At 38.3% G+C, this 15504-nt stretch overlaps 1 protein-coding gene across 3 annotated transcripts in view; it reads right to left on the bottom strand.

The window, feature by feature from the left end:
• LOC127977038 (breast cancer anti-estrogen resistance protein 1) overlaps nt 1-10938 on the bottom strand; it is an 82482-nt gene extending 71544 nt beyond the window's left edge. For 2 of the 3 annotated variants that reach the window (XM_052581689.1, XM_052581690.1), the window contains exon 1: nt 10506-10938. In XM_052581689.1, coding sequence (XP_052437649.1) covers nt 10506-10517 — 12 coding nt within the window. In that variant the 5' untranslated portion in view covers nt 10518-10938. The remainder of the gene's footprint in view (nt 1-10505) is intronic. The other variant, XM_052581692.1, reaches the window with a different exon arrangement.
• Between the last annotated feature and the right edge of the window lie 4566 nt (nt 10939-15504).

Genomic DNA, 15504 nt, shown 5'->3' with positions numbered 1-15504 from the left:
AAAGAAACAAAAGAGAAACAAATTGTGACAGTGAGATATGAAGTCACAATGCAAAATAAATTCACATTTTGATAAAGCCACAGTAAGAAAAAACTAAACATTGCAAGATATAATCTGACAATTTAACAAAATATAAAGATGTAAAAAAAGTTACATCTGCAATATAGTCACAAATACCTTTTATACTCTGAGACAGAAACAGATTTCCACAGATGTCGGATTGTTGATCATAAACAACATCACAAACATATTGTCTTTCAAGTGAGAGAGTGAATATTCTAAGTTTGCTGTGTTTGACAATGTATGCGAATTGTAATGTGACTGTTATTAAGGAAGTAATCTCCAAACAGTGGCACAAAAGCAAGATCCCAGCTGTCGCTGGCCCCTCTACGAAACCCGCAAAGTCCTACGAGTGATCGAAAGCCAATCTTCAAAATCAATTTTCTTTCACACCAAGCTTCTTTGTTGCCTACCAATGACTTTTTCTTTTACCGCAAAGCTGCAGTAATAACGTGCAACGTCCCTTTATTATCCTTCTGCAAGCCCAGCTCACTGACATCGACTTTAAAAAGGCAACAAGAAGCTTAAAGGTTGCCCCTCTAGTGGAAAAATGGGAGATGCATTGGGTTAGAGCATTCTGCAGCTGATGCAACTTTAATCCGCTACACTGCATTGATAAGGAAGAGGGACAATGTTCTCCAGAAAGGTCACATTATAGCAGCTGTGTGAAATGGAGTCACCCATTTCAAAACTGTCTCTCGTTCTGTCTCACTCTTCCCCATCACCTCTTCTCTCTCTCACCTTTCGGTCTCGTACTTTCTCTCCCTAAATCCCCAGTCACACCTCACAAGTTCCCATCAATGAAAAGGTCAACAGGAGCAGGAACACATCTGCAGCAACTTCCAATGAGACGCTTCCTCAAGGAGTACCACAGTAAGGTGATGGTGGAGGTCAAGTCAAATCAAAGAGGGCACCCCAATCTATTCCAGCACCAGAGTGAAATAAATTACATTAATTATGCATTATGCTTGCTGTTTATCCAAGAAACCCTGATTATAATAGCTTCAAGAGTTTTAGCATAGAGCGTACATTTATTTGCATGCCACTAAATGACCCTGGATTGTCCCAGAGGTCGGATACTGAAGCCTGGAATTTATTAATACGTTGTGAGGTTGATTAATCTGCCTGATCCATCTATTACGAAATTGAGTTCCAGCATTCCAACGTATACATCCCAAACATTGTTGCTTTAATTTAACCAATGCAACATACCGTGCAGCATTAACCTTCATGTGGATTAGCGGGACGTCAACTAAAGATTACAGCCTCTTCATGCTGCTGCAGTGCGGCTTAGGCACATCAAATAAGAGGCACACGTGCACACGTCAGTGCCACACACTCACTCAAGCAAACTCATGAGCATTAAGAGTTATGTTATGATATGCATACACAATATGATATTTCATGTACACACTCATATGGACACACATCTAAGAGGATGTGACTGAGGTGCACTACACTCACACGTCCTTAATGAGCATCCAGAGAGAGAGGTTCATTAAAACACAGGTGGATGCGGATGATGTCATGCTCGTGCCCTGTGGAGAGGCTCATAAGGACAGATTTCAGATTTTTTTTTAATGCTTTAGTTTTAAAGCTGAAATTAAATATAATACTAGATGAAAATATTTTGAAATGATGGTGTGGCAGCCAACTGAAATAATAAAGATCAACAGACACATTAAAAACCTAATAAAAATGACAAAAGCCCATTACACAATTACTGAAATGCATAAAAAATCTAAATAAAATCTCATTCTAAATATTAATAAATACTAAGACAGTATATGAATAGTACTAAAAAAATAACACTACACAGGACAAATAACAAGTCACTAATTCTGCTCAACAGTTGGGAAAGGGGACTATTCAAGCATGTCAGACATTGTGTACGGGACGGTGGGCCCAGAATAAACAAATTGATTGTCTTCTATCTGTAGTCCACATACAGCATCTTCTGTAATCTCCTTCTTGTTTTTATTTTACTGCTCTATCTAAAAAAAAAAAATGCAATTTGTCTCCCTTTGTGCTTACTATTAGCCTATCTTTTGCCTCTTATGGCCTTTCCTCTTCTTCTCTCTGTGTCCTTCATTGCAACCCTGCTTGTGTTGCCATTATGTCTTTCTCTTTTCACCTTTCATATAATTTTCTGGTTCTCTAGAGGCTGTTACACTTGACTCTTCCAGTTCTAGTCTCATTTGTGTCTCTTTTTCATCCATCCCCCTCTCTCCTGGCTCCTGCTCTTCATCTGACCCTTTCACTTCATCACTCGTCACTGCCAAGCTACTCTGCAATTCAGAGGGCGATCAATCTGCAGACTGCCTGGATCTAGCTGAGCTTATCTGGACTGGGCGGGGCACATCTGAGTTGAACTGGATTGACTTTAGCTAAAACTGGACTTCACTGGGCTGGCCTTAGCGGAAATAAACTAGACCTGTTTAGCTAAAATGCTGAAATAAACTGTACTTGGTTGGGTTTAGCGGAGTACAACTGTAATGGTCTCAGATTTTCTAGACTGAAAACTAGGCACACTATAGTGGACCTAACTGAGTTTAGCAAAACTAGAGTTTACTGGGTCAGTCTCAGCTGGGATAGACTGAATTGGCCTTAGCTAATCTGGACATGCTAAACTGGACCTGACTGGGTTTAGCTAAATTTGATAAGACTTGACAGGTCTTATTTGAGTACTGATGGACTGGCCTTATATACTCAAAACCTTGCATGATGAATTTGACATAGCTGGGTTTAGCTAAACTGGACTGACCTAGGCCCGGTTGTTGAGTACAACCGGATTGGCTTTAACAAATCTGAACTGAAGTGGGCAAAGTAAACTGGACCTAACTAGGTTTAGCTAAACTGGACTGGACCAGACTGGGTTTAGCTGCATACAGCTGGACAAGCCTTAGCCAATATGGACTGAACTAGAAATCTGTCCTGAGCTTATCCAAGTTTAAATGACTGGGTGTTGCTAAACCGGACTGGACTGAGATGGATTTAGCTGAGATAAACTGGACTGGGCATACTAAACTGGACAACACTGGAAAAAGCAAGGCTATGTGGATTGATTTTAGCTGAATTGTTCTAGTCTTAACAGATGTCTCTGTCAGGTTCACTTGTAGGTACAGTTCCCTCCCCCATCCAATCATGCACATACAGTCTAATCTCAGACCGACCGGTGTGATTGATGGTGCTCCATTAATATGACCACGGCACACATCAGCCAGCAGATTTACGACGGTGGCGACGGGACGATTTGGCACAGGCAGTGGCAAAAACACAGGCACACAACTACACTCGCTCGTTTCTCTATCTCCCTTTCACTCTCACAGCTGCACTATAATGAGGATCCACATCAGGATAAAGGCGTCCACCAAGCTGCAAACAAATATGTGCAAAACACCATCTCTCTCTTTGTCTACCAACACAATCACTCAACACAAAACATAAACATGAGGCATGCAAATTTTGCACATACACACCCAACATAATCTCCATCCACAGACATACACCCATATTCCCTCTATCCTCCCCCTTCTAATGCTGACGAAATAGATTTACAGGGCAGTGGAACAATAGAGCGGGTTACACTGAGTTCAAATCATCATATGTTGTAAAAGCCCTGTGTTTCATTAGCGACTCAGCAGAGCCAAGCCACGTTGACACACACATATGACTTAAACAGCAGCATAAACAGTACTCTAGAGAGGGCTGTGCATTCATAAGAGTCAGTCCTGCCAGTCTGAAACACAGAAAACAAGATGCTACACTTTAAACACCCTGGGGTCAAGAGGAGGGGGTGTTTACCGTGACTGTTTTAGGTCCCATGAGGACCAGCATGTGTCCTCCCAACCAGCTGAAAGCGGTCGTCTGCAGGACAGTCAACACCAGGGTGAGTAAAACGACACCGGCTTTTGAAATCATAAGGGGCCTACTTGGATTTCACACTTGAGTATGTCCCCCACTGCTGCAAATATAACTGCAAAAAAGCTTTGCAACACAAAAGCAAGTGCGCACGCACACACAGTGACTGTTAAAAGCAAGGAAACTAAAATTAAAAGCAAAAAGAAGCCTTTAGAACCTTTAGAGTCACAAAAGATGAAGTACAGAGAAAAACAGATGAATAAGAAAAAAGGGTAAAAAGCATTTGGCAAGTATAAAGAGGCTGGAAATATGACAAGCTATATTCAAACAAAAAAAATCAGTCACAGAGCCTGTGTTTGCCATTCTGAAGACTTGCACACTACACTGCACACAAAACCACAAATTCCATACACAGAACTATTTTCCTACGCTATATCAGACGGACATGTACACTTGTTTAAATTTCAATGATATTCCTGAATTGTCATTGAAATTAAACTGAGGTAGCAAATCCAATGAAAAATGCAATTCAAATTTAAATGCAAGGAAGTACAATGAAAGTAAGTAGAGCCGATATATCATTTTGAGCATGTCACAGATATCTGCAAATATCCCCCGATATGCCACCGATATTAATTTTGCTTTAAAGAGCATAAAATGCCGATAAAATGCTTGTAAATGGTGAAATTACGTAGTTTGTCCAGCAAAGCCCGCTCCATTGTTTGCTACTGGCGACCTGGATGAAACGCTTTAAGGCTTAAGTGTATGGAATACTATTGAAACTTTGAACGGCCATATCTCCATAACAGTCTGGCGGATCTGCAGCAAATTTGGGGGATCCATTCAACTCGAGGAACCCTCTCGACTGCCAAAACGACTGAATGTCTCGAGTCCCCCTTTTGAATGAGACCACCCCTGCGTTGATAGCCCCATGGGGTCCAGGAGTTAAGGACTGTTAAATTCACGGTCAGGTGCCAACTAATCTGTCGATCCCATGGGGCTATGATGTGTGGAGGGTGGCGTTCGAGAGGGCTCCTCGAGCTGAAAGGATCCCCTGAATTTGGTGGAGATCTGATTCACCAGATAGTAACACCAGTCTGTACTATAATATACACAAAGAATATTGGCCGATATATCGATATCGGCCTTTTATTACCCTATAATATCAGTGTCGGTATCAGCCCCCCAAAAAATATATCGGTCAGGCTCTAAAAATTTGTTTTATAAATTCGAAGAAATTCATATCAACCAATAATACCTTAATAATGACAGACAGATAAACAGATAGAGAGACAGATAGATACATTTGATTCAAGTCAATTCAGTTGAGTTCTGAATTTAGTGCTCAGATAAACACAATGAAGTTCAGCTGAAGCTGTGATCAGTAAAGTTCAGCTGAAGAATGTGAGCGCTAGGGATGCATCGGTTGACCGGCCATGAATCAGAACTGGCCGGTTTTGCATAAAATATATCGGACGGTTTTTGGTCTTTTTCCGGCTGATTTTTCCGGAAGTGCGCCTGCGTGCACAGACTATGTTGTAATTATTCGCTATCATGTCATTTGTGTGGAAGTATTTCGAAATCTGTGCGCAGGACACGGGCAGCCATGCAGCACTGGAAGTGCAGCGCCATATGTCTGAGGCACAGATAGCAGGAAGCGAACAGCCATTTTTGTACTGGTGCTCAAATAAGAGCCTTTCCCGGCGCTTACTGAAGTCACTGAAGCTCACGCGAGCGTACTGTACCTGTCCGCACCCCGCACACGTGGAGACAATGATATTCGGCTCAACTTCTCGCGTGTTGGATGAGAAACGAAACAGACTAAACTGTGACAAAACTGAAAGGTTTTTTTTTTTTTTTTTTTTTTGTCAAGTAGATCTTGCATAGACGTTTGAAGTATAAAGTAAAAGCCAGTTCTGTATTGGATGATTTTTTTTTTGCCTTAAAATTACATAGACTTCATTTGATTAAAAAATCACCTGCTGTAGCACACTGAAAAAAAGTGTTTCATTCATCCAATTAAAAAATTGTATGGTAATGATTCACATCTAAAAAAAAATTTTTAACTTGAGACAATAGTTATTTATTTTTCATTGACTCATTGAATCATTACCCTATTTCTTTTTTTTAATTGCATGAATGAAACACTTTGCACCAACATTAATTGTTTTTAACATTTTGTAATAATGTATTTATATAGCATACTTTTATTTAGTCTCACGGGTAAATAATTTTTTTTTTATTTAAAACCAAATTTAAAAACTAAAATACTGAATGCTAGAAACATCTTATTGAATTAAGAAACATCTTATTGAATATGTGTTGATAGTTTGGATTGTAGAACTATGCAGCTGTTTTCTTTAATTTCACATGGTTACGGTTAATGTTTTCATTTGAGGCCAGTTCTATGTAGTTTCAACCCAATTCAAAAACAAAAGCTAAGTGCTGATGTCTGTACCATCTGTGTTTGTACTGAATGTAGGCTACTTACTGTACAGATACTGCCGTTAATTTCAGATGGTTATGGTTATCGTTTTCAATAGCCAAAAGCCAGTTTGGCCTATTAAATACCAAATAAACATCTTGTTTATGCACACTTTCCTTCTTTCTTGTTTGTTGCTTAAATAAAAAAAAAATCAGATATCGGTATTGTAATTGGCCAGTTTGCTTGTAAAAAATCGTTATCGGAATCGGCCATGAAAAATCATGATCGTGCATCCCTAGTGAGCGCTGTCCAAAGTAATTCAATTGTCATGCTTTACATACAACTCTCCATACTACAGAAAACACACAACCTATAACACAATACCAATTTTTCCTTCATTTGTATTCAATACAAAATATGTGTGTTAACGTACCAAGACATAAATGAGAACGAGGAATATTCACACATATACCGATATACTGCATATTAATGGGAATGGTATTTAAATCAGATGAATATGAAGAGCTGTTTGTCAAAAGACTCATGATGTGACATAAACATTAATATTTACATTCATATTCATCATATATTCAGCTGCTTCTAGCATTCCTATTTTTCTCTTGAGCTGACAAGCAATAAACTAATGAGCGTGTCAGCTGGTCTCTGGATTAAGATTCGTCCGGTGTAAGAGAGTGTGTATCTGAGCAAAAAATGGCCGTCCTTAATCACTAAAAACGGATAAAGATGCCTGCCAGGAGAGGCAAAGCAGGGGCCGCTGATGTGTGACTGCATGAAGGAAAGAATGTCTATGAGATGAGACACTTACAATGCAGGGACAAGCATGAATAATGTGATTGCAGAGAGGAATTCATAGACGTATTCACAAGCACGTGTCACAATTCGTCTTTGGAGTTGTGCTTGTTCATGCATGGCATGTGTAGCATTATACGCTGTTTACTATGAGTTACGCTGCCAATGAAACTCATGTGGAAGGCTGGTGGCCTCTAGTTGCCAGGGCAACGCATACAAATAGCAAAAGGTCCTCATTGGTTGATTGAAATGCGACAGCTCACCTAAGCCAACATTATTAATATGTATGTGGAATATCATCTATGACAAGCACCAAATGTCAGGCATCCGAGAGTGATCTAGCAAGCTCGTTCCCTGCTGGCGTCGCATTTAACCTCTCGCTTCAAAACTCAGAGGGACGGTGGGGGGAATAAGTGCACGCTCTCTGGGAGCCGTCCAGTGGATGGGATAAAGATCTAAAGCCGAGGCAAATGACGCTAGCAGCCGAACATTAATACCCATCTATTTGTATGAAGCAGAGCATGTGTAGAACTCAAACTTATGAATTTATGTATTAAAGGAAGTACGCGTGTATCCATGCAGGCTTGCAGAATTCAAGTGAAAATGTACGGAGATATGCATGTCTGGACACATGTTGGTAAAGCGTTAGTGGAGCAGTATTAACCATACTAAAACAGAAAATGTTATAAATCATATTTGTATATTGAAATAAATTTAAAATAAAATAAAATATAAATATTGGATGAAAAAAAAAACTTAAATGTTAAATTACAAATGCTGCTTTCCTTAAAAAAAAAAAAAAAAGTATAAATACTAAAATGACTAAACCTTGAACTGGAAAAACTAAAAAATTAATGAATAAAGCTATATATATATATAGTATAAATAGTATGGCTAGAAAAAAAAAGGATGTGATGAGAATAAAATGTTGTACACTATGAAATAATTTTATGTTTATAACTATAGTTTAAGCAAAAATGTATTTATTTTTTATTAATTTTGCATAATTTTATAATAAATGTTTTAAACAAAAAATACTTCAACTATCCACAGGTCAGTTTTGGTCATTATTATGTATGTTAAATTTTAAATGAACTGCATAGTTGAAGGGAATATTAAGATTTTCTATGTAAGCAAAATGTTTTCCCAAACTGTTCAGAATTCAATTGGAAAATCTAGTTCAAACAAGATGGGATTAAAACTCAGACTTAATAAATAAACCAATGTGGGCTGCAATCCTGACACTCCTGCAGGTTTCCTACTGATGCAAACAGGCTGCAAACACTAGATTAAAATGCTTTAGTCATTACACTTGTTTGTTTTTCACTTCTCTGTGATATCTGTTGGTCTCAGGTAAACTAAATCACACCGGTTGCAAGGAAAACGAGGTACGAGACAAGCAAACCATATTCTCATCTTTGTGGTAGAACAGCTGCTGCGATCAAGCTCGAACACCTCGGGCAAAAACAGCAATCTGGCTTCTGTTTGTTGAAAATGGCGTGGGACATCGAACTCAAGCGATGCTGAATCTGAACATACTCTATTCTTTTTAAAAGGCACTGAGCATTATCTTTACGAGTTAAACTGAAAAATGTGCAAACCTCTGAGGTGGCTTTCCGAGATCATTTCCTCACTCGGATGCAAAGAGCAGAAGTGATTTTATTATTTATTCATAACATAATCAAGATGCCAGTTCTCCTAAAAACAGCAGTGGGAAAATATATAGGTAAGCTGCCAAGTCATGCAAATTAACCTCATTCCTCCCACAGGGATCCACAATGATGTTTTGCAGAGCTGCGCATCCTCCACAGCCCCGTATTAGTAATCCACTGACTTCTTCCACTTAACTTCAGCCAGCGAGGGCAAACATTAAATTGTGTTGCAGCATGTCGAAATGAGATGCCAAAAGCAGCAGGGAGGCAGAACACAGGTCCGACTGGTCGAGACTCGATGGAGAGCTCTGAACTGAGGCTCTTTTGGAAGAAACTGTTCCATAGAGCAAGAAAAGATTTTGCCTCAGGATCAAACATGTTTACTTGTGCATATACACAGTATTATCAATTCTTATTTACAGTACCATGTTAACAGAAGTAACAAATAAATCAGAATTTGTGACCAAAATTGTCAATATGGACCCACTTTGCGCATCCATCAAAACAAATCCATTGCTATTGATGTTTAGGAAATGCTGCAATAGAAATGTACTTTCAAGGGGCTTTTGCTCTATGAGGCCTTTGCACACTGTCATAGAAAACATGACCAAATTTTTTCTTTTTTTTCTCAAATTTGGTTAATTGATTTACCAATAAATAAATAAATCCACTAAAAGCTGCCATAAGCTAAAACGCTAAAGGTGAACGCATAAGGTTCTTCACATATGTGACCCTGGACCACAAAACCAGTCATAATTAACTGTCAGTTTTTTAAATGGAGATTTATAAATCATCTGAAAGCTGAACCAAGTTTTCCATTGATGTATGGTTAATTAGGATAGGACTACAGTTGGCCAAGATACAACTATTTGAAAATCTGGAATCTGAGGGTGCAAAAAAAAAAATTACATTTAGAAAAAAAAAGAAAAATGCCTTTTAAAGTTGTCCAATCAAGTCAGTCCATAGTAATGCATAATACTGATCAAAAACTACGTTTTGATTCATTTACTATAGGAAATTTACTGAATATCTTAATGGAACATGACCTGTACTTATCCTATTGATTTTTGGCATGAAATTTTTTCCACATACAATGTATTGTCGACTATTGCTACAAATATTCCCGTGGACCTGGGTCACATATGGGTCAATGATAATTCAAAAGCACTGTAACATAAAATAAATAAATAAACAAACAAACGTAAGGCTATTTTTTTTATTTTTTTTACTACAATACCTAAAGCCAAAAAACGAAAATATTTAGTTTGGAAACCCGTCAGGAGGAAATTCTGCATCCTTTTATTTTTTGTACTTCAGCGCATGAATTCCGAGGCTGTGTGCCAAAACCTTGTGAGCTGCCGATATTGAACATATTTTTTGGCATCACTGGCACGAGCACCATTTCGGACATCCTCGGAACGCGCGTATGACGCCCAAAATTCTGTCTAGCAAAACAGCTCACTAGGTTTTGACACACAGCTCGTGCATTGTCCACAAATTCCGTTCCACTACCGTCCTGCACAGCTACTTTATAGCAAACGACCACAGTGTGCATCTCTACAGCAATACCGAGAGCAAACTGGCTTTCAGACCAACATCTGGGCGTCCAGTACAACGCATGCAAGTTCCTATCAAGCAGTTCAGTAACTTTTCCACATCGAGATGAATCATATCAAAGGTTAAATTGAAGAACTTACCGGTACAGACATCTTGAGCTCCTTCTTTCAATCCACTACAAAGCTGATGCTGATTTTAACGGACCAGTTTCTTCCCCTCTAACGTTTATTCAGCAGAAAACATCAATTTGTGTTGTTAGGCTTCTCTCGGAGTCCTTCTATTCCATGTTGTCTGTAGTAAGGGTGCAATCCGTGCCTCGATGAGGTGAGAAGTTTGATGTGAATGTTTCAGATGTGTCTCTGCTCCACCTCGCACAGACAGCGCTGCGCAGTTTCACTCCTCCTCTCCAGAGAGCTGCTGTCGGGCTACTAATAAAACGGCTGTGTTCGTATTAAAACGCTTCTCTTCTTCACTCGTTTTTTCCGTACAGTAAGGAATGAACTGGCTTGTGTTTATCTGTATTGCGGTGGCATGCACTGACACTTCATAGCACAGCGAACCAGCACGCTGCTCGATCGTTCGCTCGCTCTCTGGCGCGCGCGCTCTCTCTCTCTCTCTCCCTGTGATGGAATCATCAAGTTCTGTTTAAAGGGATAGTCTCCTGTTACCTCTGTGTGGATAAACACTGCATGGTTTATATTGTACGCTGTGAACGGAATAACGTGTTTACGGTCGATGCGTTTATGCATTTCGTGCTAAACCTATTAAATGGTATTTATACTGTTTTAATATCCCCGTCTCGCTGGAAAAAAATGTTCGTGCCTTATAAAATACTTTGTAGTATACTAGAGAATATTTGTCAGCTATAATTCAGTTAAAGACAAAAATCATTCAACCCCAAACTAGTATACTTGGTATATGTACAGTGCACATTATGGACCTTGAATTTTTGCATTAAACAGTTTGTGCACAAGGCAGCAACACAGGCTTTGGTCCTTGTTTCACAGTCGATAAACAACAGTAGATGGAACAACAATAGACCCCATATTGATGAGCAATTGTGTTCTGCCATTAAATAGTGAAAACAATAGAAAAGGTTGAATGAGTGCATTAAATGTGTGGAACAAAGACTATAGGTTTGGCTGTACATGTATGTTTGAAAGTATACTTGCTGCTTTAGTAATTAATTAATTGAGTGTACCAAGCAGCAGAATGCTGAACATCCATTTTTACTGTAAAAAAAATAAATATGTAATTTAGCTATGATCAGCTATAACGTTTTGACGCAAAATCTCCAGCTCTCAATGAAAATGAATGAGTTCAGGCCACATTGTTGCTCAAGTCACTGAATGATTCTTTACACTAAAGACTGTTCATTCATTGCTTTATAACATACTTCGCTATTAAATTCACCGATCACTTTCATTATTTAAAAATCATCAACACAGAAAAACAAAAGGGTGTTTTTAAACCCTTAAGATGCTCCTTAGAGACACCGAGCAATCAAATAACATCAAATCTTTAACACAATAAGAAACTATAACATAAAATATATTTTTACTCCACATCATACCAATGGATGATGTAGACGGTTTGGTTTAAAAAATAACTAGTTAAGTTGAATTCTTTTTTTAAACTTAATTACTGATTTCTTGATTTCATGGCATCCTGATGCATTTGCGGAACATAGTTCCGAAAACCATCATACCTGTAGAAACACAATCTCATTGACAACAAAAATATAAAGAATATATTCAGTATAAAAAGTAGCAATTACCCGTTAACATGATGAAACTGGTTGCAAACACACTATCATTTGACTTCGAAAGAAAAACATTAATAATATAGATTGGGCAAAAAATGCTGATGCCAACAACATATTTGGCCTTTTAAATTAGATCATAAATTAGCTTATCTTAAATTAGTTTATGGTGGATGGTTGGGGTTACTAACAAAGATTAAGCACGGCTTCAAAAAAGGTTTAGATTTAACACCAAAAATCATAGATGATACAGTCAGCCTCTCAACTACAATAAATTTCCCTTTAAGGATAAAAACAGTGTTATTAAGCAAACAGCAGATGTGTTGTGGAGGACGATTAGTTTACTCACTGACAGCTATGCCATGAGCACTGTGAATAGCTTTTAATTATACAGGGCAGCTGTGTGAAAGAAGTCAAAGGTCCTCTTCTTATCTTCAAATGTCTGTTAAATTGGTGTCAAGGCACTCCCTCCCTTCATCTGCCAACATTGGCTAATGTTGAAAGGGCTAAAATACAGGAAAGAAGACCTTCAGAAAGAAGAGAAAAAAAATCTTTTTGGTGGGCTGCCAAACCAGTCCACTGTTACCAACGCTGAATTTACTGCAAAGATAAAAACACAACACTCTCTTGTGGTCTGCAGTTGGATATTAGCCACTGAGCTAGTATACAGAATCTGCATGGGCAGAACTCTGCAGATTTGGAACACCCCTCATTCATCAAGTTCTATACTGTACATCTGACAACTCCACATGTCTGTTTATTCAATATTTTGGGTAATTTAATGATGCTTTCAGGTACCACTGTGGTAGTCTCAGCTCTTTTTAACATTTTACCCATATTTAACTAAAGATTCCACTGCAAATAAATGTTAATGCTGCAGATTCCGAAAAGGCAAGAATGTTTATCAAGGTCATAAAAAAAGGGTACTAAACTTAAAGGCAAACCATATAGTTCAGCAGGCAATGCATTGAAAATGTAGGAGGAAATAATTTTATTGTAGCTTACACGTAGGGAGTAGTAAATACCCAGCAGTGCTTTAAAGCTCCACTTAACTCTGGAGGTAAGAGGCATTTGGAACATTTTAGCCAGCTTTATTTTAGGTTCTCATCACAGAGATTGTTTATAATTGTCCTCTCAACAGCGCTGTCTATTTTTAAGGTTTCTGCCCCTGTTTGAAGTCATGCACTTGGTGACAGACAGATACACATGCCTGGAGGTGAAGTTGGTGCTATATATACGCTACAGGAATTCCGAGTGGACACCTAAGGCCCTGTTGCTCCAGAAAGGTCTTTTTATATAGGGCACTGCTAAGGTTCTATTGGATATGTGGATGCATTGGTTTGGATCCATTTTGGCCTGCTTGTTTGACTCTATACATAGCACATTCTAAGTAATGTTAATAACTGACAGTTTGTTATACTACTATGAATTCGCTCAAGAAATGTACCCAAGAATGAAATAAGGTAGGAGGAAATAGAGAGGGGAAATAAAAGGACTGGAAAGGAAAAAGTCGTGTGAAGTGGAAGTCAAAGTTAATGATAATGGCAGACACAATTGCAAAGGGAAAATCAGACTCGTGTCATCAACATGTCTAAGTGTAATGCAAGATGAAAGCGATGGAAAAATCAAAAAAGTGACAGAAGAAAGGGGATGAAGGCATTATTTAGGAGCTAACAGCAGTGTTCAGACCCAAGAGAGAAAGTAAGATCAGGAGACGACAGGTGCATTTGAATAAAGATGAGGACGATAGGCTCCTCTCCACTCCTGAATAGCACACACTTACCATCGACTTTGAGTGGACGGGGGAGGACATGAATGAAAATGAGTGTGGCTACCTCACTACTCCCACCATGCCTTCACATGGAAAGGGTGACATGCATTATGTGCATGTTTAAACAAATTTTAATTTTAATTCAGTAATCAAACCCTCACGTTGGTCTAGGACTTTCAAGCTTCAAAAAGAACACGAAAGTATACAAACTACATGATACAACTCTTCAGCCTTCTGAACCCTAACCTATAAATAGCTTTGCGTTTGTAAAAACTGAAATTTAAGTCATCACACTGATAATTCAATAAGCTGTTAACTATTGTTAAAATTAATTTCCGGGAAGTTATATAAACTTCTCTAGGTGAAGAGAAACTACAAGTAGTTTATTTTTTGTTCTTATTTTCATTTTGGGGTGAACCGAGTACAGCTATGCATGGAGTACCTGCAAATGCCATGTACGTTTTTGATATGATTGTTTCAGAATGCTGATGTAGGCACATTTATTTATTTCTGCCTGTACTGGTGTGAAACACAAAAAAGCTCACAGTGCTCAGCTTTGAGAACACTGATAAAGTGAGGGAATTATGCCAGAATCATTCAAATTCCCACCTGCAGAGTCTGATGTTTGCACAGAACAACCACTCGTCACCATTTGGGAAATAAGCAATGCAGCAGTGAGGCAGGGAACTGCTATGGGGGTCAGCCATTACAGAAATCTGGAGAGATGCGCGGAACACGCCGAACATCCCTCTAAATGGTAGTCGAGCAGCAGGAAATGACAGTAAACAAACTTTGTGCCCACACGGGCCTACACACAGGGAGAGGGAAGATTGAATTATGTAAACAAGACCATTATCTTCAAGTGAAAGGATGAACAAGTTACCGCCCATGCGATCAAAAACCCTACATGGTTTTTCAGGAAGAATAACAAATTGAGAATTGACATCAAAAACCAATACTGTGATTTAGTCTGAAATACATTTACTTATTGATTTTCCTCATATTGTTTTTATCATAAGTTTGTTTTAAATGCTGTTTTTGATTTTGAATTTAATGCATAATTGCTGAATAAAAGTATTAATTTCTTTCAAAAAATTAAAAATAAAATTGCACCAAGGCATATAACTTCCCATTTGTGGTAGAGCTAGCAATGATACCTCAAATAATGCAAGAGAGGTCGTGTGCTATTACTTTTCTATGCTATATGATTTACCATTTTTACCTCGAGGATGATAAAATGAGTGAAAAAATATCATAGACCTTGAGGAAAAAAAAAAAAAGACACCAAGCCATATTGAAAGATGATAATATCAAAGATTAAGGCATGCACTTTTGGGATTGAGCAATCACCCATAGCACCCTGCTTAGCAAAGCAATAAAAACCACTCAAAATACCTTTTATATGGTCAAGCAGCACACATTTTTTTAAATGATGAAATTCTGCAACTACAGGACTTTCATTGTCAGAAAAAGATCTAGCAGATTATTATAGTCTTGAAAAGGGGAAGGATTCATGCACGACTCACTTCAATGATTCAGAGATACATGACTTAAACCCTGCTGATCCCTTTCCTAGATGATATTTAAAAAACAAAAAGGAGAGGAG

The sequence above is a fragment of the Carassius gibelio genome, chromosome B18, assembly GCF_023724105.1.
Source record: "Carassius gibelio isolate Cgi1373 ecotype wild population from Czech Republic chromosome B18, carGib1.2-hapl.c, whole genome shotgun sequence".
NCBI lineage: Eukaryota > Metazoa > Chordata > Actinopteri > Cypriniformes > Cyprinidae > Carassius > Carassius gibelio.
The sequence above is the reverse complement of the archived record's forward strand: the minus strand, read 5'-3'. Positions and strand labels throughout refer to the sequence as shown.